Source organism: Onychomys torridus, chromosome 10 (genome assembly GCF_903995425.1).
Source record: "Onychomys torridus chromosome 10, mOncTor1.1, whole genome shotgun sequence".
NCBI lineage: Eukaryota > Metazoa > Chordata > Mammalia > Rodentia > Cricetidae > Onychomys > Onychomys torridus.
The window spans coordinates 82,730,782-82,757,628 of NC_050452.1; the positions used below are offsets into that span (position 1 = coordinate 82,730,782).

At 43.9% G+C, this 26,847-nt stretch overlaps 1 protein-coding gene across 1 annotated transcript in view; it reads right to left on the minus strand.

Moving 5' to 3' along the window:
• Fras1 (Fraser extracellular matrix complex subunit 1) overlaps positions 1-14,207 on the minus strand; it is a 417,436-nt gene extending 403,229 nt beyond the window's left edge. The window contains exons 1-2 of the mRNA XM_036200993.1: positions 13,460-14,207; positions 3,518-3,549 (exon numbers count right to left, since the gene is read on the minus strand). Of these exons, the coding sequence (XP_036056886.1) occupies positions 3,518-3,549; positions 13,460-13,532 (105 nt within the window). The 5' untranslated portion in view covers positions 13,533-14,207. The remainder of the gene's footprint in view (positions 1-3,517; positions 3,550-13,459) is intronic.
• Positions 14,208-26,847: the final 12,640 nt, after the last annotated feature.

The following is a 26,847-nucleotide window of genomic DNA, read 5'->3' on the forward strand; positions in this document are numbered from 1 at the left end:
AGCAGTGAGGAGAGCAAAGGAGGATATCAGTGAGAGGTGGCTTCACAAGACACTAACAACTAGCAACTAAAATCTGCCTAAAGTCCATGTTGCCAAGTACTTGATATTTTGTTGAATTCTACTTTTTGAGTTTATTTCATACACAGGAGTGTTTTGTCTGCATGTAGTCTGTATATCATGTGTGTACCGTTCCTGCAGAGACCAGAGGAAGGCATTGGATCCCCTGGAACTGGAGTTACAGACACTTGTGAGCCATCGTGTGGTTACCAGAAATCAAACCCAGATCCTCTGGAAGAGCAGTGCGTGTTCTTAACCACTGAGCCACCTCTCCAACTTTTACGGAAGTCTTTTGCATAAAGTTGACAGTTGCCATTTTCAAGCTAACCAGGCTTCCTCCTGGTCGTCCACTAGACACGTGAATGAGTCCCAAGAACTTCACATTCCCGTCCTCCCACCCTCAGAAATAAAACAGGAACCTCAGACAACCGGGTCTCTGACGTCATCTCCAGCTCTACACTAATGAGCATGTGGGTGGGATTCTAAGATGGCGCTGAGCCACCACACGCAGGGCTAGCTCCGCAGTGGGATGTGCTTTACAAGACAAGCCTTCTCACCAAGGAGGAGAAGAACTGTTGAATTAGGGATTCCTAGAATAGTATACTACACTGATAGAAGAGGCTACTGCTCTTGGACTCTGGAAATTCAAAATACGTTCATGTATAGTCATTCTCCAATTTCATTGGCAGAAAGGCCATGTCTGTCTTCATTAGGCCAAGTGAAGAGGGACTTATGACAAGGTAGATAATTAACTATTTCCACAACAGATTATCCGCCATTTCTCACCACCACCACCACCACCCCGCCCCATTCTTCCCTTCTTTCTTCTACCTCTTCCCCCCATGACGTTGGAGATCAAACCCAGGACCTAGTGCATTCCAGGCAAATCATCAACCTCTGAGGCACACCCCAAAAGCTACTGTCAATTTTAATATCATTAAAACGAAAGGTGGCTACCAATAAATCAAACTGCAGGATCTCTAGGTTTTCAGCTTCCCTCTCCCCCGCTCTTTTGTATCTGCTTTCTCTCACACTTGATTTGACAGCAATTTTCAGTGACTCACCTCTACAGTCTTTTGAAAGTATTCGACATTGTTTCCCTAGAAACAAGAGTGCCATTTCTTTTTACATTCCTATTGCAGCAGTTTAATTAAACGATAAGTCAGCCCTTGTCATTTTCCTTCCCTGAACTTCTAACGGTTCCTGAAAGGACAAGCAAAATCCAGGCCGCGCTGGGCACCCCGTCCCCTGCCCACCCTTCTGGGTTCCTCTCCTCAGATCTCTGCAACAGCTGTTTGGCCTCCAGGGACCTGACAAATAGCCAAGGGAATTCTGACCCACACTTTCCCTTCACCTTGACCCCTCTACAGTGTCCTTCTCCTGGATGTCTACAGGGTCCAATCTTAGAAGGGCTTCTTCCAGCTCTTAGCTCGGGTCACGTTTTCATCCTATTTAAAATAACAGATGCCCACGGAGGCTTTCCACCTTCCCATCCTGCCCTCCTTTGTTTTTGTTATTGGTTCCATCTCTTGACAGCACCCCTGACATACAATTTCAGCTTCAAGATGGCAGAGATTATCATCTGTTCATCGGTGTTCTCCAGGACCAGGACCAGCAGGCCCAGTCCTGTCACTAAGTAAATGTTTGATAATAGTCTTTGTTGTGGTAACATATACCTCTCTGACTGAACTGCAGAAAGACAAGACTGAGTACTCCAAGTACTGTGGGCTAGAGGAAGGTGAGGAACAGACAGTGGAGTCTTGGTAACAAAGATGGCACCTGGAGGGTACTCAGGAGTAAGTTGGTACAGGAAGCACACCCTAATAGGCATGACCAGCAGGACATGCACAGAGTGGATCAAGGTTATCCATTCAATGCAAGTGTTTATTTTTTTAACTGCTTAGAACTGACCCCCTCAATTATCTGATTTTGTTTTGTTTTGTTTTGTTTTGTTTTTTTATTCAAGTACACACAGCAACACTTAGTGTAAGAGATGGTCTAGATACATCTTCAGATAGCAGTAAAAGTCAAAAGAATGGATTAATTAATTAATGTCATCCACCCTTCAATGGCCAAAGATGTCTAGACAATCTCTTCATCTCCCTCCCTCTTCTTCAATTCTCCATTAAAAAAGGAGGGCTTTCTGGGCTTGGTGGATCACCCCCAGGATTCAAGATCATGAGTTCAATGCCACCCTAGGCTCCTTAATGAGACCCTGTAATGGGGTGGGGGTTGCACAGCCTGCATACTACACTGACCTCAGTATCAGATGAATTAATAGCTATGAAAATATATTGAAAAAGTATGAAGCACTCTATACAGTAAACAGCTCCTTGTACTAATATAGTTGACTGACCTGTCTACACTACATACCATTACTCCCCAAAACTGACGACAGATTTTGATTTCAGAATGATTTCTAAAATGTATTAAAAAACAAACAGAATGAAAATTCTGCTTTCAGGGCATGGAATGAGAAAGAGAAAAAAAATAGCTTTTTCCAGTTCTTTAATGAGAAAAAAATATCAAGAAGGAAAAAAATGTATATAAATCTGCAGAGCATCAACTATAGCATATAAAGACCAGACTGGAAATTGTTACTTGGAATATCTATAATTATCTAGACTCCTGGAGACCTCAGCTATTCCTCATCTACTTCAGCACCGGGATAATAGAAGATAACGAACTGAAGTCACACCGACTATCAATGACAGGCTGCAGGGAATGGGCACATCCTTCCCAGCCTTCATAGGCTGCTTTATTGCAGCATGTATTAAACCCAAACTAAAAAAGTGGTAAAGAATGACTTGTCATAGCATTTATTAGAGTTGATGGAGTGTAGACAGTCTTTTCAATAAGGCTTTTACACACTGTTATGCACCACAGTACATTATTAATGAAAAGGAATGCACGAGACTTGCATCAGCTTTTCCCCCCAGTCATTCTGACATTAAATTCAAAATCAATTCTGCCTACCCCGTGTGGAAAGGGTCAGAGATAAAAATGCTAATTTGTTTGCTGTTTACCAAAAACTTAAGCTTATCATTCAGAGAACTGACCAAGAATCTCTTCCGTTGTACTGAATGTAATAACAGCATTGTTTTTGAAGACAGAAACAAATGTAACAGGCATATAAACAAATTGTGCCCTAGTTTGTGTGTGACAAGAGAATCGGACCCAATTATCTCTGACTGAAAGAACACGAAGGACAGCCATGGAATGCAAATGGCGGCAGGGATGCGGGGGACTTCTCATTCAACACCTGAGTATCCAGATGGAACTAATTCACTCTCCAAAGGTTATTAAGTGATGGAGCCCTATGGTACCCGGATGAGGATGAGGAGTACTCCTCAACCCATGAAGAAAATAATATAGTTTACAATGACACAGTCACCCCAGTCACTCAGTTATCTCAGCTAAGCCTCTTACATCCAAAAGAAATAGATTAAGAATGACCTACCGCCAACAAGGAGCCCTGATAGAGACAAGCACCTGTGGAAGAAAAAAAAAAGCCAAGAATTAAAATTAAAAAACCAAAACCGATGCATAACAAACCAACAGTCACTACCCAGCATGCTTAGCTCTTAACTCCATCTCCATCCCACCCAGCAAACTACTTTGATTAAAAGGTTCAAATGTTCTTACCCTGGGGAAATAGCCCCTTATATAAGATCAATGACTCTTGTGGACACATGACACAGTGCAAGATTAAAGCATATTATTGGGATTTGAAAAGAAATGTCTGTAAACCTCAACAATATGGCTGCCTAAAGACCTGAACAAGGACAACATCAATAGACATACTAACATGGAAGTAGGGACTCTCAGGGGCCCCGCCCCTTGACAAAGATCTATAGGCATCCAAAGGATGCTAAGAGTCGAAGGGGTCTTCCGTCAGGAAGGAGCCCCTAATTGGTTATCCAGTACCAAGTGGTCAGCCCTGAAATCATGTTCATGCAAGCAACACTGAACAGACTTAGTAGTGTGTGTGTGTGTGTGTGTGTGTGTGTGTGTGTGTGTAAGACAACAATAATTTTAAAAACAAGAGGCCAGGAATTTGAGGGAGTGGAAAGAAGTGATGACAATACTTTAATAAAATAAATGTATTTATAGTGGCATAGTATAAATACAATGCGATTATCTGTGCACTCCGTCACAAAAGCTTCCATAATCCACTCTGAATTTATTTATCAAAGCCTCTCTTCCATACTTCCCTACATAAATTCTCCAGATCAACTCAAGGAGCCAATTTATTCCATAATAATTTTCATGTCTCAAAGTTTCTTCCACTTTGAGTTCCTACAGAGATGCATTTGGTCTCTTCGGGGCTCTTGAACTTGATCCCATCCTTGGGCAGGAAAGCATTTCTTCTCCTTTGAACTCATAGCACCTCGTGCCTCAATTATTTTTGGCGAATCCATTCTTGACACTTTCCTGTGGTGTTCTATTTGTATTTGTTGTTACTGTTTGTTTGGTTGCTTGCTTGGCTGATTGGTTAACGTTGGTTTGTTTTGAGACAAGGTTTCCCTATGTAGCCCAAACTGGCCTACAACTTGCAATCCTCTCACCTCAGCTTCTGAAGAGCTGGGATTGTAGGCCTGTAACCATATCCACCCCTGCATGTGACGGAAAGGTGCCTCTGCCCTCATCACCTCTGTACACATGCTCAGAAAAGGGAATGCCTCCATGTCTTTGAACTTCTTCCCCACCTGTTCACATAACAGGCACTCACTAGGTTACTATATCAACACAAAGACACCTATTGCATGCCTTGCATACAGGATGTTCTTCACTGGGGAGGCCACGCCATGGCGTGGAAGCTATTTGAGAAGCGCTCCTCTTGTGGTGGGCCCCTGACCTATGCAACTCTTCTCGCTCCATGTTCTTCCTTGATGTGCTGCTTATGAACCAATACATCCTTGTGTTTTCCAGTCATTAGACACCAAATGAAAAAAGAAAAAAGATAATCTGTTCTAAATGTAGAAGAGAGCAGAACTGGACACGGGGTGCTTATGTTCTGAGCAGCTAGCATAACGGAAATGAACTTCCCGGTTCTACGCTTCAGAAGAGTATAAAACTGCAATCCTGGTCTTAAGAAGTACACATTCTCCGGTGATTTCTGCACAGCACAGCAGGTGTCCTGTGACCTGAAAGTGGTGTGTAGCACCCTCCCAGCCAGTCTCGCAGTCAATGAGACACAAAATAGAAGGCAAGAGTGCAGACACACCATGGGGGAAGCAGGTCATGACAGGACACAGGTGGTTTCCAGGGAGGGATGGCCAGGTTCATGACAGTGCTGATTTCCACAGATCCTAGAGAGGCTAACTTCTCAGCACACAGCCGGCCTGCCTTCCCTGTCAATCACAGAACCAACGATCTATAAAGAAAATGAGATGACTGTTTACACTTGGGTTTGAAAGGAAGATCTCTATGGGCAAACTTGCTGAGATGATTTTCTTACGTCCTTGACATTCAAATAAGAAAAACTTGAGACAAAACCTTGAGGAAAAATTCATCTTGACTGACCTATTTTTAAGAAATTTTGTCCTGAAGACAGTATTTCAATCTATAATATATCATAAGAAAGGAGATATATGTGTGTATAAACACTAAACAATCATGTGTATCTGGAAGAAATATGTATCTCAGCAATTCAGTTTTTAAATCTTGTGTGTGTGTGTGTGTGTGTGTGTGTGTGTGTGTGTGTGTGTGTGTGTGATGTGATACATATGTGTGCATATGAAGGTCACAGGTCACCTTCAGGTGTAGGTGTCATGGGTACTTTCTATCTTGTGTTTTAAAACAGAGTCTCTCACTGACTGGACCTCTCAAGCAGGCATAGCTGGGTGGCTGACTCTGTGGCACTGGGATTGCAATCATGGGTCCTGGGTATTGAACTCGGGTCCTCATGTTGGCATGGCAAACACTTTACCAACTAAGCTGTTTCCCCAACAAACAACACAGTTTTAAATTTTGATCAGCACCATATTCACTATTCAAAAAATAGGCTTCCAAATGGTATTTTTACGTGTGCATATTACATCCTGATCATATTTGCTCCCCTATAACCCTCTCACCCACCCTCCTCCCCTCTGGTCCCGTTTTCTTCCCAGTCACCCTCCACTTTCCAAGTTATTTAAATACACATTTACTTATTTCTCATGCTTAAAAATTACAATGATGTTATTAAAATTATAATGAAGATAATCACCACTTAGGTACAACTTAACAAAATTGAATCATTTTTTTCAGACTATTAATCTCTTAATGGCTAAACAATTAAATATCTGTGACATATTCAGGTTTTCTTTTAGTCAACAGACAAAATTACATGCACTTATCACGTGTGTCATGATATTTTCAACTGTGTGTAATCTTTAAAACAATCTAACAGATTTCAACTTTTAGAGGAAAAAAGACAATATTTACCCTTTAGAATAAGAGCATGCTCCCAAACAGTCACATAAGGCGACTTTCCAAGAGATGCATCATTGGGCAGTTTCATTGTCATCATGTGACATCATGTCATCATGTCATCACAGAGTCCAATGACACAAACTAAAACACCAGGGCATGCCTGGGCAGCACAACCTCCCAGAGCCAGTGCATACACTGTCCGTCACTGGCCAGCACACCATTACAGGCCATGTGACTGGAATTTCAGTGCTCGTCTCCACAATGCTGTCTTGCAAAATCAACTTCTTTCCCAGGCTTATAAAGAAATCCAGTTTAAGAAATAACCAAACATCCACAGCAAAGCCCATTTGGGGAGTCCGGGTAGACCCTATAAACTCACTGCAACATGAAAACATGAAGAATGGCTCCACATTTGTCCTTGCTTAAGCCAAGCATCTGGGGCAGACCCACGTTAAACAATATGGAGCTGATAAACTCTATCATTAGAAAAAGAAATAACTCCATGTGGGTTACTCCACAATGTGCAGTTCCAAAGAAAATTAGCTTTGCCCTCCAAGGGCTTCCCTAAAATGAACAGTGCTACCCGGAAGGCAGCTGCCTGCACGGGTCTCCATTAACACACTTTCCAAAACCTCATTTCTACTCTCTGGAGAAAATAAAGCATTCCAGTATGATGCCCAGTCCCATCAAACATTCATCATCACCCAAAGCCAGACGAGGCCATCCAGAGCGAGCGTATTTCTCCCACACTATGGCAGGCTGCACACCCACCAACAGATGAAGCTGGGGTGTTTTCTGGCAGTGAGTGCTGGGTGCATCTCCTGGCACAAGAAAAGCAGAAAGGCCTTTATTCCAACCAGTCACATCATGTGGAAGACATAGCTACTCCCTCCACTCAGTACATTTTTTTCTTAAGGGGTACTCGAACTGCGCTATGGTTTGGACTTAATGGGTTTAAATGAACTTCAGGAAACCTACAGCTTTAGATGAAATGGAAGAAATGGTAGAGAAGGAAAACGCAGGCTTTCTTTTCAGGAAAGCCTGTGGATAGGGGCACAGTTGGAGCTGGATTCTCAAGCTAAGGCCATCTCTAGTTTCAGGGCATGGACTATGGCTGAGACACCAGCATCTTAATCTCTACAGTGAGGGATATTTCCATTACATACCCACAGAGCACCATGAAGTAAACCTCTATCCTGAGTCTGGCCTGTTCTCCTGCCTGGCTACTCAGTTTATTCCTTGTGAGTCACATATGTAAAATATTAACCTGCATAAAATAAAAGTCAGAAGAGTCCCTTGGCTGAAGTCTCTTGGAGATTATCATGTATAATAATTTAATATAATAATCCTTTATGAGGCACCAATAGAAGGTTTAATATTTTTAGAGAGATTTTGAAATATAACTGGTAACATGCTTCCATCCCAAAACTATTAGCCACAAAGATACTATCTGGAAACTGAGTCAATTAGGTAAATCCAACAGGCACAAAATGTCAGACTTTGTGTATCAGTTTCTTCCTCAATGAAAACTTTGCATCTTCCAGGGAAATTCTAGGATGGGATGTTTACAGGAAGGTGAAACATCAGGATGTTCCTAGGGGAAATAAAATAATGCAAAGGACACTCCTTAAGACAGGAAGAAAACTCAAAATAGCCTCAGGAAGTCCCTGAAGCTGACCAGATTCACTAGGCCTCCTTCTCCCCACATGTGTATCAAGAGTAAAGACTGCTGAGAGTCATTCCCAGAGAAGCCAAATTATAAAGCAGAAGCAGAGACCTGCCAAGGAGCCTGGAAGGAGAGACATGCTGCCTAGAAGAAGCAAAGACCAACTGAACTGCCCAAAAAGAACTCAACTGAGCCACCTGGAAAGGACACTTTGTGACCTCTTAAGCTGTTTGCAGGCTGTGTAGTGTGCACCAGGTTCCCAGCATGGTGAGCTGACACCCATCCTGGGGTGGGCTTGGTGATGCAGCTGTCTTTGAGTAGCTTCTGCTCCTGTAAGTAACCCCTCACCTACAGTCAGGTAAGTAACAAAAAAAAAAAACAAAAACAAAAAAAAAAAAACTCACTGGTCTACCAACTTGCACTTTGGTGGTGTCCTACTTTGTTCTGTCATGGACTCACTATTTGGACTAAGTAGTTATAGATGTGTGTGTTGTGTATTCCAGGAAAGGTCTACCATACCACACAGACACACAGGTCCAAAGAAACCATGGCATATAGAACATTAAGACAAGAGATTTGGGTCAGGTGGTGGAAAAACCAAAAAAAAAAAAAAAAAAAAAAAAAAAGATAAGAGATTTGGACAGTAGGGTGTCCTAGTTAGGGTGACTTTTGCTTTGATGAAACAATCTGGGGAGGAAAGAGTTTATCTGGCTTACATTTCCAGATAACAGTCCATCACTGAGGGAACTCAGGGAAGGAGCTTATTGGCTTACTCCTCATGGCTTGCTCAATCTGCTTTCTTATTGAACCCAGGTGCCCCAGGTGTGGCACCACCCACAAATGGGCTGGGCCCTCCCCTATTGCTTGCTAATTAAGAAAATGACTGACGGCCAGATCTTACAGCATTTTCTCGACTGAGGTTTCCGCCTTTCAGATAACTCTAGCTTGTTTCAGATAAAACTAGCCAGCACACGGGGTATCACCAAGAGAGGACTCGTTAATCAAGCAGCCACAAGTTGGCATCCAAATGTTCACACTTTATGTTGTGTTATAATTCAGCTATGCCTGGGCACGTGGTGGAATAATTAAAATAGAATCATTTCTGGACTGACAGGATGGCCCGTGCCCTGATTACTCTCAGGATTTAGATCAATTAATAGAGCAGTAAAACAAAAATGGCCAACCACTTCTGGACTCCCCTAAGATTCGGCATGAGGCTCCAGCTCTGCCGTGTGGTGGTCCCTCCCCTCTTCTGAGCCATGTGGTGGAGAGTGTTTTATGACGACTCGTGCCTGACTAAAATTGAGTGAGGTTGCCACCCAAGTCCGTAACAGTGAATATAGATGGCTGTGACCCCACTCCAGGATGTCCATGGGGAAGGTGATACTCAAAATCTAATCCCACAGGGGAGTGGAAATGCAGTATATTAGAAACAAGAACCTATGATGATACATCACCTATCTATGTCTACTTGCAGGTAGTGATGAAAACCAAAAGCTGCAAAGCTACAGTCAGTATCAATCACCTAGAGCTTGTAAAATCTCAGGCCTGAGAAACCCTAGAAGGGCCACATGTTCTCAGAGGCCCACTGCTATTTTACCAGTATTATAAATTTGGGGATATGTAAACTCCTTTGTTCCCTATGGTGTCAGACTTCCCAGCTCCTACCACACCTAACAGGGTGTAAGAGCTCTCAATGAAGGTTTGCAGAATCAGAGATGGAAGGAGGCTGTTGGTGTCAATGAAGAAGCCAATGCGGTCCTTCTCTGATACTGAGTTTTAAGCATTAAATGCCAGATCAAAGGAGCTCTCTGGCCAAACACAGAACCAGAACTGCTGATTTACCTGTAAATGAAACAAAACCTCAATCAAACAGTCCTTTAAAATCTGTTAATAGTAGGTACGAAGAAAGTAGGGAACCTGTGGGATTAGCTAAAGGCAAGGGGTGAGGACATACACTAGGGTTCAGGTCTCCAAGAGAGTTTCCCAATTCCATACCAGCTGTCTATCTGCTGAAACTCACAGAACTCCCCCATGTGAGCACAAGTCAAGATGGGTCTCCACAAAATGGGGTTACAGTTTTTCTGACTCAGGAAGCAGCCGTGTTTGAAGCTTCTCTGTGACTTCTTGATGTTATTAATCCCTCAATTCACAGTCTATCGGCTTAGCGATCTTGAGGTGATATACAATAACACAGCCAACAACTTGGCTATAAAAACTCATCTTTCTACCAGGCAGTGGTGGTGTACGCCTTTAATCCCAGCACTCGGGAGGCAGTCAGGAGGATCTGTGTAAGTTCGAGGCAAGCCTGGTCTACAGAATAAGATCCAGGACACAGAAACCAAAACTACACAGAAAAACCCTGTCTTGAAAAAACAATATATATATATTTTTTTTTCATCTTTCTCTTAATACTTAAGATAAAAATTTAGAACCTGAAAACCTCATCAAAATTTTCTGTTTGTTTGTTTGTTTGTTTCTGTTGTCTTGTCATGCTGGGTATTGAACCCAGGACCTTGAGCAAAAAGCCCTATCACTGATCTGTAGCCCTAATGCCGGTCTCTCTCTCTTTTATATAATTAGAAAACATATTTAAAGCTCCCACCACAGAGAACCTTCCTCATTTAGTTAGCTAGTTCATTCAAGGCCAGTCACTTAATCATGGAGGCTGATCTATTTAAATTAATTGAGAAGAATGTTATTTGGTAATCCCTCTTCCAACTGGAGCTCTTGAGGTCACACTGCATTAATAGGAGCCAAGCTGGAGACACAGGAATTGCTGGAGCTGCCCTAAGCTCCCAGGCCAGTGAGGAAGAGCTCACTTTAGCAACTATCATTGTGGGAAGAATTAACTGGAGTACTATAAGCATTCTCTGTTGTTGGCTAAGAAAAAAAAAAAAAAAAAAAAAAAAGAACAATGCATTCTTCCATAAGCTGGCTGGGTCAAAATGTGACTATATGACCCCTTTAGCAAGCATACATAAATGCCTGTTTTAAAAAATCTTCCCCTGGGTAAGTATCACAATTATCACTTGAGGAAATCTCTAAGGGCCATATGTTGTCCATCTCAGTCTCTTAGGTTTTTTGGGTTGTTTTGTTTTGGGGGGATTGTTTTGTTTTTTGGTTTGGGTTGGTTGGTTGGTTGGATGGTTGGTTGGTTGGTTGGTTGGTTGGTTTTGTTTTTTCAAGACAGTTTCTCTGTGTAGCCCTGGCTGTCCTGGAACTTGCTTTCTAGACCATGTTGGCCTGGAACTCAAGGAGATCCACCTGCCAATGCCTCTGGGGTACTGGGATTAAAGGCACCTGGTGGCAGTCTCTTCGTTTTAAAGAAAAAGAAAGCTTTGGCTCAAAGCGCAGGACTTACCAGACGACAGCTGATCTGTGAGTGTGAGACCATTATCACACAAATAAATAAATTAAATGAGCTAAAGTGTGTAAAATGCTTAGTGTAGTGCAAGGAAATGACATGCTCAGTAGAGACCCGTGTTCATTCATTCCGTGCTAAGCAGGGATTGGCTGAGACCTCTCAGACAACTTGCAATCTAGGGTCTAATGTGTGAGCACATGCAGAAGGTTCTGAAGGTGTATAAAGAAATCAGAAGCAAAGTTCACACACACACACACACACACACACACACACACACACACACACTCACCCACCCCAGCAGATCATAAACTTTACCAGCTGTATCTACTAACCCTCCAAAGAGCATACCCCATAGCCTCTTAATAATAATGGCCTTTGTCATTTCAAGATATTTGCTTCTGAGAAACAGCATTGTTCCAACTGCCCCCTGGTGAGCAATCCAGGAGTGATAGCATGTTTTCTGTGTCGTTGGGATATAATTTTTAAATAAGAAACTGCCACCGAGTGAAACTGTAATTTTTCTAAGTCTTAAGTTGAAGTTTGAGGAGCCTGGGCTGACTCTCCCATCTGCTTAATTACTATAATTAAAATTTCCAAGGTTTTTTTTTTTATAAGTATGCACACGTGTATATACACAATTCTTTTTTTTTTAAAAAAAAAAAAAAAAACAGGTTGCCCACAGTTTGAAAAGGGCTGCACAGCCCCCTGGCGTGCTTTTCCAGGGAATAGTATCCTTTTGACATAATTTCCACGACCATGTGAGAAGGTGGCGCCTTAACCTGTGGGGAAAAGTCTGAGCCTGGATACCCAAGGCCAGCCGGCTTGCTAAGAGAAAGGTGGTAAGGAAGAGAGGCACCACCGCTCTGGAGACAGGAAGCCCCCCTGAGGTTTGTGTCCTCCTGCGACCTCCAGCCGCCCCCACTGCGCGCCGAAGGTGCGGGGAAGGCGACGTGGGCACAACACCGCCTAGAGGATTTGCAAGTGGGCAGGTGAACTCTTCCTGCAGCTGGATGAATAATGAATGGAGCCCGGAGAGGAAAGGGAGAGCCCAGCCGTGGATGAAGCCGTCTCCCTCCCAGCCCGCCACTCCCTTCCCCCTCCCTGAGTGCTAACCCTGACACTGTCCCCGCGGCTCAGAGCAGGTGAGAGGCGCGCCAGGGGCGCTGGGGGTGGAGGGGAGCAGCGCCACGCCAGACTCAGCATGTCACCCCCCCCCCAACTCTTACTGATTTATTATCTGAGCCCAGATTGCGTGTGCTATCCTGGTGACAACACCCAAGTCTCCTTTCTCTGCCCCAGCTCTTGGGGAAGTGGGTTGGAGCCCCCCCAATGAGAACCCGGGGAGAAGAGAAGAACCCACACTCTTATTAACCACTTTTTCCTAGAGAAGCAGGCAGCCTCGTGTTTTCGGTACCGAGGAAGATTTATTTCAGGGCAACTGAATCGTCTCCATCCAAAACACTCAGACCCAGTACTTATAAAATCGTAAGTGGTCTGTAAGTGGGGAGACTTATTGGGGCGCGGAGGAGAGTAAGAACCATGGAGCTGGGGTGAGGGTTTTTTGTTTCACAGGAGTGAGATCAACTGTTCGCTCCTCATCTACAGGCTCCACGTAGGTGCTTTCCTTCAGGGGTAGGGTAGAAGTGGAAGGAAGATCCACTTTCAGAAATGTCACCTCAAAAGGCCACCCATCCACCCCCAAAAAGCAGAGAGGAGGCCGTGGCGGGCTGTGATTTTTACCACAGGAGAAGCCAGGAGTGGGGATTTCAGGAGAGAGGAAAACCCACTCATGTCCGCCCCTCGCCCCGAATCAGAAACTTCCACCCAACCCATAACACTCAAAAACCCCGCTGAGTGTTTTAAACGGCACGAAGGAACACACACACACACACACACACACACACACACACACACACACACACACACACTCGGCACCGCGCTTTTTGCCTTACCTTCGCAGTGAGGCAATACTGCAACTGCCGCCAGCGCCAGGGCCACCCCGAGCCACGCTTTGAGGACACTCATCGCCGCCGCGGCACTCTCGCAGGAGGAGCTCAGCCTTCAGCATCCAAGAACCTGCTCTCGGCCAAAGCCCAGGCTGCGGCGCCGGGAGCCGGGACTCGGGCGCAGACAGCGGGGAAACGCGGCGGAGGGAGCCGAGCTTGGGGGATGGACCCGAGAAGGATGCAGCCAGCCGAGGGCAACACTCAGCCCCGAGGCTCACCCCGCTCTCCAGCCAGCCGATCAGCCCCCGCCGTGCGCCGAGCCTGCGAGAACCAGGCAAAGCTCAGCCCGCCGCCAAGTCTAGCTGGAAAGTTGCGGGTCAGCGGCTGCTGGGATCTCGCAGCATTCCCTCGGGCTAGACCAGTTCCTCCAGAGGTCCCCGCCTGGCGAGACTGCAGGCGCAGGTTCCCCCTCAGCAGCTTTTCAAAGTTCTCTCGGCACGCCCCCCGTCTGTCGCCGTGCTGTCGGCCGAGGGGGTCGCCGCGAACGCGCCGGGCCGGGCCACTGCAGCGCTCAGGGAGCTCGGCCGGCCGCGCAGGGCTGCTGGCTGCAAACTTTGTGCGGCCCTGCGGGAGCTCCGGGACTCCCCGGCGCTGCAGCCGTACCGCGCCGCCCGGCTGCTGCAGGCCAGAGCTCCACACCGAAGGCTTGGGGGGCGCTGCTGCCACTTTCTCTCCCCCCGCCCCTCGCCCGGAGGAGGAGTGCAAAGGGGCGCGGCTTGCTCCACACCGACGCCCACCTCCGCTCGGTGCAGCCCCGAGCTGCGCTGCAGGGTGGAGGTGCGATTACCCAAGTGGAGGTGGAGCCTAATTGTAGATGCACCGAGGAAAGAGAGAGGCTGGAAAAGACCCCGAACTCAATGCTCCTCTGATGAGGGGCCTGGAAATGCACAAAATAAGTCCCCGAGTGGATCCCAGCGTTTGAAGCACACACGCTCCGCCTTCCTCGGCCTCTCTCGCCCCCTTCCTCTCTCCTTTGCTGGGTGTGAAAATAGACTCAGAGACTCCGAGCTTTGGCAAAGATTCCAGAGAGTCACGTGGGGAAGGGGAGCCGCGGGGAGGGGGTGGGGGAAGCCGAGAGAGCAACCTGATCCCCTTATTCATCCTGCAGGAGTTGGATTGGCTTTGTTTGGGGCGGGATCAAAAGTGGTCACACCGGAGGGCGGGGTGGAAATAGGAGGTTAGGTCTTCATTCAGACTCTGTTGGAGGGTCCTCGATCCACGTCCACACCCTTCACGCCTGGAGAAGCCAGTTAGGGACTGGGTGCTCACCCCAAGTCCTAACTGCTACCTCTTCACCTCTCAGTTCGCCCACTCTTGCCGAATACCGACCCTGGAGCAGACCTGGTGGTCGTCTTCACTTTAGGGCCCTCAAAGGTTTTGCCTGCAACCTAGAAGACTTTGGGCACGTGTGTTCTAGGTTGAGACTTCCACAGTGAATGCACCTTTAGAGCTCCCTAAAAGACCCCGTCTGAAAACACCACACAGTCTGGGTGGATACAGCTGTACCCCCAAATGCCAATGACTGGGAAGCCAAAGTCAGGGCAAAAGCCTTCTGGCGTTCTGGTGTGCACACTTGAAGAGCGCGGGGGGGGGGGGGGGGGGGTGGAGAGGGGGTAGTGACTTCCAGCCAAGACAGACTGATAGCTATTTTTAGAGAACTAAATAAAAATAGCTGGTCCAGGTTTAATCATTTTGAGATGCAGATGACTGCATGGGAGAGATGCAGCCTGGGTTCCGATGGGCCAGCAGAAAAGATGCCCGGGTTACCTTGGCAGAGCTGTGGCGGCTAGACTGTCCAGAAAGGAACTTGAAGTAACAGTCGACACTGAGCTGTGGATAGGCAGGGATCCTAGTAACTTCTTATATACCTGGCCGCATAGGGCAAAAACACACTGATACTACCCGGACTCCTGGGTTTTTTAGAATAACCGAATGAAATGAAACCGGAGGGTCCCTGTAACTGTCACCTCTTAGCCACAGGGTGGGGGAACATGAGATAACCTAGGCATAACTGTCTTGAGGATTCAGAGGACTTAGGAATTGCCCAGCTCTCCCTCGATGCTCCCCTGAGCTGATGTGGTCCTGGGGACAGCAGCATTTTTTTGGGGTTTTTTTTTTGTTTGTTTTTTTTTAATCTCTATCTGAAGCACATATAGGGACTCTGTAAACATGTGTTGGAAGAATGGACTGAATCGCCCCCAGAGTGCATCCACAGCGAGGGTGGGACCTGAGTTCCCTTCCACTTCCCCTCTCTTCATTTAAAAAGTATTTTCTCAGGTCAAGGAAAAGTACTTACAGAATCAGGTTGATGCCCACAAACAACCAGATTGTGACCCTTAACCTTCCTATTTTGTAGCCACTGCAGACAAGGGGTAACTTAAGACAGCTGGTTTTTACTAGAAATAAACTATTTGATTTCATTTTTAAATATGCCTACAATTAGGGCACTCAAAGGGGTCTCAAAACATCTTTTACACTTGCAAAATGAAAACAATCTTTTTTTTTTTTTTTTTAAGAAAAAAGGGTGAGAGACAACATTTGTTGCTTTTCTTTATAACAGCCCCCTTCTCCACCAGCCAGCCCTTCACCAGCTCCCATGGTCTTCTCTCTATCCCAGTAGCAAGTAGTCCCAGGGTTCACACTCCAAGATCACTAAAATCTCTGCTCACGGATGAGTCTATATGCTCACGAGCTTTCTTCATATGCCCACATAACTTCTGTTCCTATGTCCCACAGTATCTTCTTAGATCAGCCCTGTCGTCGAATTTACCTGGTCCTGATGTTGCTTACCTGGTAGATAACACATCCTGAGTACTTTGTGCCTAACACGGGACACTTTGCCAGGTAATCTTATTCTCACTGACAAGTAAAATGTCAGATGGCCCCGAGTCAGGCAGTTAATTACAACAGCACTCTAGAACAAACAGCCCTGCCTACTATAAAAGTCAGACTGCCACATCTCAGTATCTTACACAACAATCTGTCTGTTTGTCTTGGCTCCTGGACATTGGTAGACCCTCCACAATAGACCCTGGGCTCCTTCCGGTAGCTCCTTCTGGTAGCCGGACCACTATGGCATATATATATATATAACCCACTACTGCACAGGGGTGAAGAAACACCACCATCAATGTTCCTCCTGTAGTCCAAGGATGAGCTGCATGGCCCCCCACCCACCCACCACCTACCACCTACCAGGAAGACCCGGCTGAGGACACATAGTGGGTCATGTGGGGATTTATGTTCTCACTGTACTGCTCCTAACAGAGCCCCACTCTAACCTCTCTTAAGCTTTCCTTACCGACCCCGTCAGCAACACTACAGCCAGAGCTTCCTGCTGCTGCCAGGGCTTTGCTGACCCTTGTCACGGAGTCCAGTATTTGTCCTGACTCTCTTTCCTCTGCTCCCCTTCTCCCTGCTTCACTGACCCTGTCATCTCTGTCTCCCTCCCCTCGGCCCCCCTCCACACAACCACTCATCTCTCTCCTGCAGGTCTCTCCTAGGGTGTGGCCCATTTTAGTGCATTTGCCTGGTTTGTCGGCTGCAGCACATGGCAGTATCTGTTTGCTACTTCTCTCTGCTCCGTATCCTTTAGAACTCAGGGGCTGGAGAGTTGTTTTAGTCAGTAAAGAACTTGATGTGTAAACATGAGGAGGTCCTGAGTTTGGATTTCCAGTGTCCATGTTAAAAGCCAGGGATGGGCCAGGCGGTGGTGGTGCACGCCTTTAACCCCAGCACTCAGGAGGCAGAGGCAGGCAGATCTTTGTGAGTTCGAGGCCAGCCTGGGCTGCAGAGTGAGATCCAGCAAAGGCACAAAGCTACACATAGAAACCCTGTCTCAAAAAAAACCAAAAAAGAAAAGAAATTGAGATTTGGGGTTGGGGATTTAGCTCAGTGGTAGAACACCTGCCTAACAAGCACAAGCTCTGGGGGGAAAAATAAATAAATAAAGCCAGGGATGTGGGGAGGCTCTGATCCTACCACTGGGGAGGTAGAGACAGGAGTTTCCCTGGGGCCTTCTGGCCCAGGCCATTCTAGCCCAACTGATAAGTTCCAGCTTCAACGAGAAAATAAAAGGAAAGTGATCAAGGAGAACATAAGCTTTCCTCCTACGGCGAGTGTTTTACAGAACTGTGCGCCTTTGCTGCTGGGAAAGCGCCTTTGCCTATCTTTCTGTATCTTCGTTCCAAGGGGCCTGCTTATACTTCTTCTGTTGTTTGTTTCTATGTAGACGCCTTGCATTTCTCATACAGTTGGTATATTAATCATTCTCTGGGACTTCAGATACGCTTTTAGAGAAGTGAAGAGGCAATTCACTGTTTTGTGGGAAAGATTTCCTTATCGGTATCATTTGAAATTCGTGCAAGGTTAAAACCAAGAAAAAAGGCTTTTAAACCTAGAATGATTTTACTGGAATAAAGCAAGCAAACCCTCCAAGGTCTTAAAATGCATTTCTTCTCTGTTTTATTTCCCTCACTCCAGGTAGCCTCCCAATTCTTGAGCCTTGTTTAGACCACTGCGATTGTCTTGGACAAGGCTTGTTTCTCACTGGTTGAATGTCCTGCCTTAGCAGCTGTTAAATATTTTTAGTATTACTTCTGTGCCTACCACAGAAGAAAGCCAGGCATTGGAGGTCGCTGAAAAAGCCCAATGGCCACAGCCAAGAAAAGAAAAGCACAGAGAACATCTTAACACATTAATCAATTTCTTTCTTGTGTAGTTTACACTGTCTTTGGGTTTGTAAATAAAACCTTAACAAATCTGTCCTTTCCTGTGTCATCTTTCCTTCATGGTTTTTCAGACGTTATCTTTTCTTCTCTAGGTACCCAGGTACCTCCTTCTTCCACCGAGAACACCCCAAATAACCACACCCTAATACTTGCTGGTTAGGAATGCATGACAGTCACAGAAATAGACAAAAGTGACAGACAACTCTATCAGAAATTTGATATACATTCCTTTACTAACTACTTTAGCTGCTTTGCTGAGCTGAATATTCCCATTTGTGACTATTGCTACTACAAGACCTAAGAAAAGGACAGACATAACAAGAAAAGGAGGAAAAGAACACAGCAGGAGAGGAAAACATAGAATGTAACTATAGGTGGAGAGCCACATGAACCCATCCTGTGCCCCCAGTGCTAAACAGCCAGCCATAGGACTGAATGGTTGCTTGGCTCTTACATGGCTCTGGCCTCATTCTTCCTTTATAGCCCCATTCTCCTTTGGGATGGAAATGTTTACCTGGTGCTATTGTATCTGAGTGCTTTATTTTTACAGCAAGGAATGTGCCTCGAGTTTCAGAGCAGACTTTGAACCTGGACATTTGAGTAACGTTGTCAACTGGTAAGACTATGAGGATTCTTTGGGGTGGGCTGAGGCTTTTGTCCACTTTTATTTGTCTTCTGAAACAAGGTTTCACAGTGTGCGTCGGGAAGGTCTGCGGCTCATGGTTCTCCTGCTTCTTCCTCCCTGGTAATGGCATCATGGGCGCGTACCACCATATCCATGCACTGGAAAGGGAGGGAGCCTTTGTCAGAGACAATATGTTGTGATTTAGGTCATGTGCGAAAGGCCTGGTCCCCAGCTGATGGTCCTGTGGGGACGAGGTAGAACCTTCAAGAGCTGAGCCTAATTGGAGCAAGTTAGTTCCTGGTGCTTGTCTTGAAGGGTTTTCTGAGATCCAGCCCCTTCCTTTCACTCTCTGCTTCCTGGCTGCTGGGACCTCAGTAGCTTTGCTCCAATGGATGCTCCCTATGTAGTGCTCGGCTTCAGCACAGGCCCCAGACAACGGAGCCAAGCAACCAAGAAGTGACTCCTCTGAACTCAGGAGTCCAGATCCACCTTTCCTCATTGAAGTCAATTTTCTCAGCCTCCTGACCCCACCCCCAGAGACAGGAAACCAATACAACAGGATTTCCAAACCCTCTGTTTGGGGGTCATGGAAGGAAGTGTTCCAAATGTGTAGTTGGAGTTTTTCTGCCTGGCCCACAGTCAGGACAAATCTCTCTTACCCGCCAGTCCCACAGTCGCTCAGACCCAACCAAGAAAGCACACAGAAACTTACATTGTTTACAAACTGTATGGCCTTGGCAGGCTTCTTGTTATCTACTTCTTCTATCTTAAATTAACCCATTTCTGTTAGTCTATACTTTGCCACATGGCTTGTGGCTTACCAGTGTCTTTACATGTTGCTTCTCATGGCGGCGGCTGGCGGTGTCTCTCCCCAGCCTTCTACTTCCCAGAATTCTCTACTCTCTTGTCCCGCCTATACTTCCTGCCTGGCCACTGGCCAATCAGAACTTTATTTACACGGAGCGATATCCACAGCACTTCCCCTTTTCTTTTTTTTTAGGAAGGTTTTAACTTTTACATAGTACAATTACATATGACAAAACAATTATCAAGCAAGAATTACAGTTACAATATTAAAGAAGATATCCTACCTATCTTATATTTGTGAGTCTAAGGTTTTATATCTAACTTATCTTTTATCATAACTGAGGAAATTATAACTATCTAGCCTTCAACCACATCAAAGACCTCAGAAGGATATACCTGAGAACCGGGAGAAGGATGCAAGCAACTTTCGGGAGTCTTGCAGGGTAGACAGAGACAGCTGGCAGCCTGAACAGTCACCTAATGTTCCTTTGTAAAGTTGGGGCATTTGTCTTCAGCCCATAGAGCTAGAGTCTCTCAGTCACTTCTCTCAGAGTCCTGTAGAATGTCTGGCAGTTTCCTCTGTGAAGCAGGAACCTGGAGGACCATTTTGAAAGCAAAGTTCAGTGGTCACCTTTCTATGGGTCCTGCATGTCCAGGTGATCAAGCAGTCCAGGCAAGAACAGTTTCTTGCCCAAATGGCTATTTTTGCCAAGGTGAAGATAAACTCCATATGAAGTGTCTTCAATGCCCATCCTCCTCTCTGAAGTAAATTGGTGCTGCCAGGAGCAGACATGTCTCACTGTGCAGAAAGTCTAAATTTTAAAACTATTTTAAATGCCATATTCTGTAGGTCTTTGAAGTATTTGAAGATTACCTATCTCTCTGAAATATATCTATGTATATCTAGAAGACTTAACTAACATGGCTACGAGTATGATTATCATAGATGACTAATTATTAATCTATTTTTAATTATCCATTACAATTTTAAATGAACAATATAAACATAATACCTTAAACAAGAGTAGAAATATACACACAATATAACAAAATTAACTAAGTTTGTATCAATAGACTAAAATCTAAACCAATGTAAAACATTTTAAACAAGTTGTTGCTCTTTAGAAGTAAGTTCCCTAATCTACACTTTCATCCTATTATATCTATATCATATCCCCCTTTCTTCTTTAGAAAGAGATCTCATTTATAATCAACCTGCTTTAAAGAAAAATATTGGTTTTTCTCTGTCCCACACCAGAGGGCTCTTCTGATTTGGGACACAAGAATCTCCTAACCTTTTCTTTTAGCAATATATCTGGGTTTAGAGAAGGAGTGAGCCAATTCCATCTCCAAAGCCAGCTTGATAATTTTGGGAATGTGGGCGTAGTTTCTCTTACTACTTCCTGCTGGAGGGGGGCGCTGTATCTTATGGGGATACAAAGAAAATTTTAGGATTATGGAGTAGTCCATCAGGGTAAACCTCTGAGCCAGTTGTCTTGAAACCATTCTGGATGTTGGATCATCTGGGCCATTGTGTCATTGGAGACCTTTCAGGTGGTCTTGGCTGATCAAACCTGATGTATCTTAATCTGGAACAAATCCACAGCCTCTGGCTTTCTGTGGAAACAAAAGCAGAGACTCTTTTGCGCTATACCTTTGCCAGACCCTGCAACCTACCCCTTCATTTGTAAGTTACCCCACAAAATAAACCTCCCTTTTAACTACGTGGAGTGGCCTAAATAATTTCACCAATACAAATGAGACATTATATCTGCCCCATCCCAATTTATTCAAAGACTTATTCTCAATGTCCTATAATATAGAATAAGTTGAGCAAATTGTGAGACCTCTGGAAAAAGGCACAAAGCTGAGAATCCCTAATTTAAAACCCCAAATATGAAATGTTCCCAAATATAAAATTTATGTTATAACATGATGTCCCATGTGAAAATTACTTACATGACCTCATATGAACTGCAAGCATATCACAATCATAAAAAGATCTTCAGGTTATAATTATAAAGTATATACAAAGCAAGTCAATTTTGTATTTAGACTTCAGTCTTAACCCAAAATATCACATTATATATATACAAATATGCAAAAAATTTCAAATACAAAATTTGAACTCCACAACATTTCTGGGCCTAAGCATTTCATATAACGGATATTTAATTTGTATTTATATAATAATAATTATAATTGGCATCTTAAGCATCTGTTGGAGGCATACAATTCAGTACACGGAAGTTTCCACATCTGGTCATTTATATATACTCTTACACACACACACACACACATACATGCAAACAACCTTGAAAACTGTACATCAAAATAATATCTCTGAGATTCCAAGTGACTGTCCATTCTTCTCTGGAGCTTACCTGGATTTTCATTCTTCTATACTGAACACATATTTACTTTTTCAGTGAAAAATGATATCAAGGATATTTTTTAAACAACCAAAGAAGCAAGTTCAACTTATCTTTGTACATTTAATTTCTGTCTATGGAAGGCAGAAGCTGTAGTTAGAAGATATTCAGGTTAGTTCACCTTAGCAGCTTAGTGATGATTATTTTCTGGATACTTAGGATATTACAATTTTTTGGGGGGAGGGGATTCAAGACTGAGTTTCTCTGTGTAGTTTTGGTGCCTGTCCTGGATCTCACTCTGTAAACCAGGCTGGCCTTGAACTCACAGAGATCTGCCTGGCTGTGCCTCCCAAGTGCTGGGATTAAAGGTGTGCGCCAGTACCATCTGGGAGGATATTACATTTTTTACCAGATCACCCACAAATGGACTGAGCCACTTGACTAAATCTAGCTCCACAGTATCCAGTACAACAGCTGTGCTCCCACATAGCTACTACATCTTAAAAGATTTGTCCACACTGAGAAGTGCTGACTGATAAAGTATGGTTGATGTTCCAAATACTTGTAAAAGAAATTGCATGTCAAAATAATAACACTTTGTGTTGTGTCTAGAACAATGTGTAATTAACACATATTAATTGGGTGTGATGGTGCATAACTATAAGTAATACCCCACTAAGGAGGCAGAGGCAGGAAGATTGGGAGTGAGGCCATTATGTGTTCTATAGTGAGATGCTGTTTGAAAACAAAACACCTTCATTTTACCTGTTTCTCTTTGGTTTTTTAAATAAAAAGCGTTACTAGAAAACTAGGTTAATGTGTTCACTATAGACCTATGAAGTATTCTTAAAATAAACTGATAATATCAAGCATTGGCGAGGAGACGAAACAACTCAAATTCCCATAAATACTGGTTTGTTAATGGAAGACGAAAGCCAATTTGGAAACAAGTTTAATAGTTTCTTAGGAAGTCAAACATAAACTTACCATATGACTTAGCTGTCTCACTCCTAAATATTTACCCAAGAGAAATCAAAGCCTGTTATCGTCATACAAAATTCTATAGATTACTGTTTAAACTGGCTTTCTTATTCACCAAAACTAGTAAACAAGTCAAGTCCCTTAACCAGAAAGGAAATAAACTGTCCATGTAAAAGACTTAACTGGGCAAGATAATATACATCTTTAGTCCCAGCACTCAGGAGGCAGAGGCAGGCAGATCTCGGAGTTTGAGGCCAGCCTGGTCTACAAAGCAAGTTCCAGGATAGCCAAGGAAACACAGAGAAACCCTGTCTCAAAAAACCAAAAAGACAAAAAGACTACAACTTAGTGGAAATGAAGCAAACCACAGACACACATCTGGCGTCAACGAACAGTAAGTGCGTTATGCCAAGTGGAAGAAGCCAGACTTAAAAACTTACACCGACCGATTCCATTGATGTCACATTCTCTTGGCAGAGGGAAAGAATGGTTAATCTCACATGATTTTTTAACAAGAGATAGAACTAGTCTGAACCTAAACAGTAGTTGTACAGTCACATGTGTTTGCCAGACATAAAAACTAGCAGTGTGTGATGATACATACATGTAATTCTAGCTACTTAGAAAGACAAGAGAGGCTTGTCACAAAAAAAAAAAAAAAAATATTTAAATTTACTACATGTAAGCTAACCCCTATTTTAAAACAACCAAAGAAATCTCAGGAAACAAGCACTACTCTCAGGTTGGCAATAACACTAATAATAAAGCCAATTAAAATCACGTATCTGGTACCCTGCAGTAAAGCTCTACCTCCACACAGCTAGATAAAGGGATGATGGCATTCCAAAATGGCTGGTCCTCAACAAGCCAAAGTTCCCACCAGCAATATGGAGCAAAGGCCCACGCCAATACTCAAGGGTGAGCCAGAGTGAGAGACAAGCTTTGTTTTCCTGAGCATGAACACTTCAAGTTGCTTGTTACTTCAGCAAAAACTAACCCATACTAACAAATGATGTTTTCCTCTGCGTCACCTTACCTTCCCTGTGAGTCCACTTTTACATTCAAAATGGCTTCCCACAGGTCCCATGGAGGGTCCATTCCACAGAGGGCTAGCCCAGGTATAGGAAACGTGTGAACTTCCCTTCTGCTTCAATATACCAAACTGGCTCCATACACATCCTCGAACCCTCACATTTGACAGAATTTTCAATTTCATCAAAAAACTAGCTAAGACTTGAGTTATATGGTGATATGGTGTGCCATAGTCCAACAGTGAATAGAGTTAGGCTGATTAATTTATTGTCCAATCTAAGACACTCTTAAGAGCAAAAAATCATGACACTAATAAATAATCCCAGAATAGCAAGAACACAAATCAAGATTCCCCGAAGGACTTGGCTTCCTGGAGAAGACGTGGACATCTGAACAATTTGGTAATTAGGAAGACAAGGTGTGGAGAGTAATGGGTATTGAGAGACAACCATGGCCAACAGGCAAAAAGATTTAGAATCATATACCTTCAAGAAAATAAGAACTTACGTGGTACTGATATAGCTACAAAATAAATTGTGAAGGGAAAGACAGCTGACTGTAAAGCTTGTTCCTTCAGCTTGTTTACAAGGTATTCTTTCCAAGGAAACATAGCTGGGAATAAACAGTAGGGAATGTAATTCTCCCAGTGTATCCTGGGTCTCCCTGTATTCCTCAGAGCAGACATACCAAAAAGTAAAATGTTCCACCTTCTCAGAAGCAAACTACAAACTTGGAAATTATTTTCACTGTGATCCAACAATACTGGTCTCCACAAACATAGGAAGGAAGACAATATTATCTTAGGAGTCCAGGGAGAAACACCCAGGATGCAATTTAAGTTCCAGGGCTAGCTGGTTAACTGACTTCAGATAAAGTCATTAATAGAACCTCTAAGTTCTTTTCTGTAATGAATAGATAATAATATTTGAGACCTACTTATCAAACTGGGTTCTAGTGAGACTCAATTTAAGAAAATGGATATGAAAATCTTTTGAAACATTAAGAGCACTTACACAAGTGTAGCATTATTATGAAATTTCAGCTAGGTCAGGCATTTTTCTGTGCAAGGCAGTCTTAAGGATATAAATAATCACCCTGTTGTAATTGGATATGTAAATGTTCCCAGAGGTCTAGTTCAGCCAGCTCTTCAGATAAATCAAAACTGATGATGATGATGATGATGGTGATGATGGTGATATTCTCTAACTATGAATGAGAAATAGAAAGACAGATGACCTGTTTTGATCAATGCAAGAAGACTAAGTAACCCTTAGTTATGTCATTGTTTTAACGATTTTCAGTGATGATATAGCCAGCATGAGATCCCATACACAGTGAGAGTGTGCTTGGTATGTTTCTGTACACGAGATCCCATACACAGTGAGAGTGTGCTTGGCATGTTTCTGGACACTAGCCTCTACTGTTTCTATTTTCTCTCTTATTCTATGAATGTCTAGTAACAGGCAGGCTACAGTAGGTCTGGCTTCAGACCCTCTGGAGTCAGTCAATCTTAAAATGACTGCAGACTCTGAAATGACAGGGAAAAACTGGCTCTAGCTCCTCCAGGGAATCTCCTGGCAGACAGACAGCCCTAAGCCTGCTGCCGGTTTTTCGGAGATTATGGAGTTGAGAAATGTTTCCCCTGTGGGCAGAAGACAAAAGGAAGGTGGGAAAGATAACAGAGAGAGCCATGACCGTGTGTCCCCTCCCGCCTTTTAGCACCCTAAAATACACAGAATTTGAAAGTTGGGTGCCTCGGAGCTAGAAAAGTGTTCGTCTCCCAAGCTGGCCCTCCTTGTCAACTCAGCATCCTCCCTCGACATCTGCTGGTGTACTTCTCACCAGCACACGCCAGCCTGGATTTGAGTCAGCGGTGGACCAGATATAGCAGCAGCATGCAAAGTTCAATTTAAATAAAGCCAGGCCAAAGCTGCTCATAAAATGTGAAGCACAATCTTAGTTTACACAAAGGTTTTTCAACAGAGAAAGATCCCTCCCCAATAAGAAAGGCGAAGAGCTTGAAGACTGTAATTAATTTCCCAGCTATCGAAGGACAGGACAAAGCTTATGGATCTGTAGACTCCAGCATGGCTACTCTTCCCTCCACTGGAATAAATAGAGATGTAGTTTAACCATATTTCTTTATTTAAAAAAAAAAAAAAAAGACAGTTATCTTCATCCACATCTGAACTTTCAATCCTCTTTGAAGATGTTAAAATACTAAGTTAAAGTTTGAATTGAACTGGGAGTTGTTTATAAAATGCAATGTTACTTTACATAGTCACTGCCAACAGCCTTGGGTCTTTTTATTTCCTGTATAAGAGTGTCGATTCCCTAATTGGCTACCTTATTAAAACAAAATAATATAACTCTGTCTGAGCAACAGACATCTTAATTAGCTGCACTTAGAGTATTAAGTCTCCTAACTAAAAGGCTAGAGAGATGGCTCGGTTGGCAAGGTGCATAGGGTCCTGAGTTCAATCCTTACCACCCACAAAAAAAGCTTGGCACAGTGGAACATACTATTAATCCCAGCACTTTAGAGGCAGAGATAGGTGAATCCTTAGGGCTCACAAGGCAGCCAGCCAGCCTAGCCTAATCAGTAAGCCTAGGTACCAGCAAGAGTCTACCTCAAGAAAAAAAAAAATAATAATCAAAATGACAGCACCTTAGGAGGAACAACAGTTGTCTTCTGACCTTCACATATATTACCACACAAGTGTACCTCCCACGCAACACACACACACACACACACACACACACACACACTCACACACACACACACAC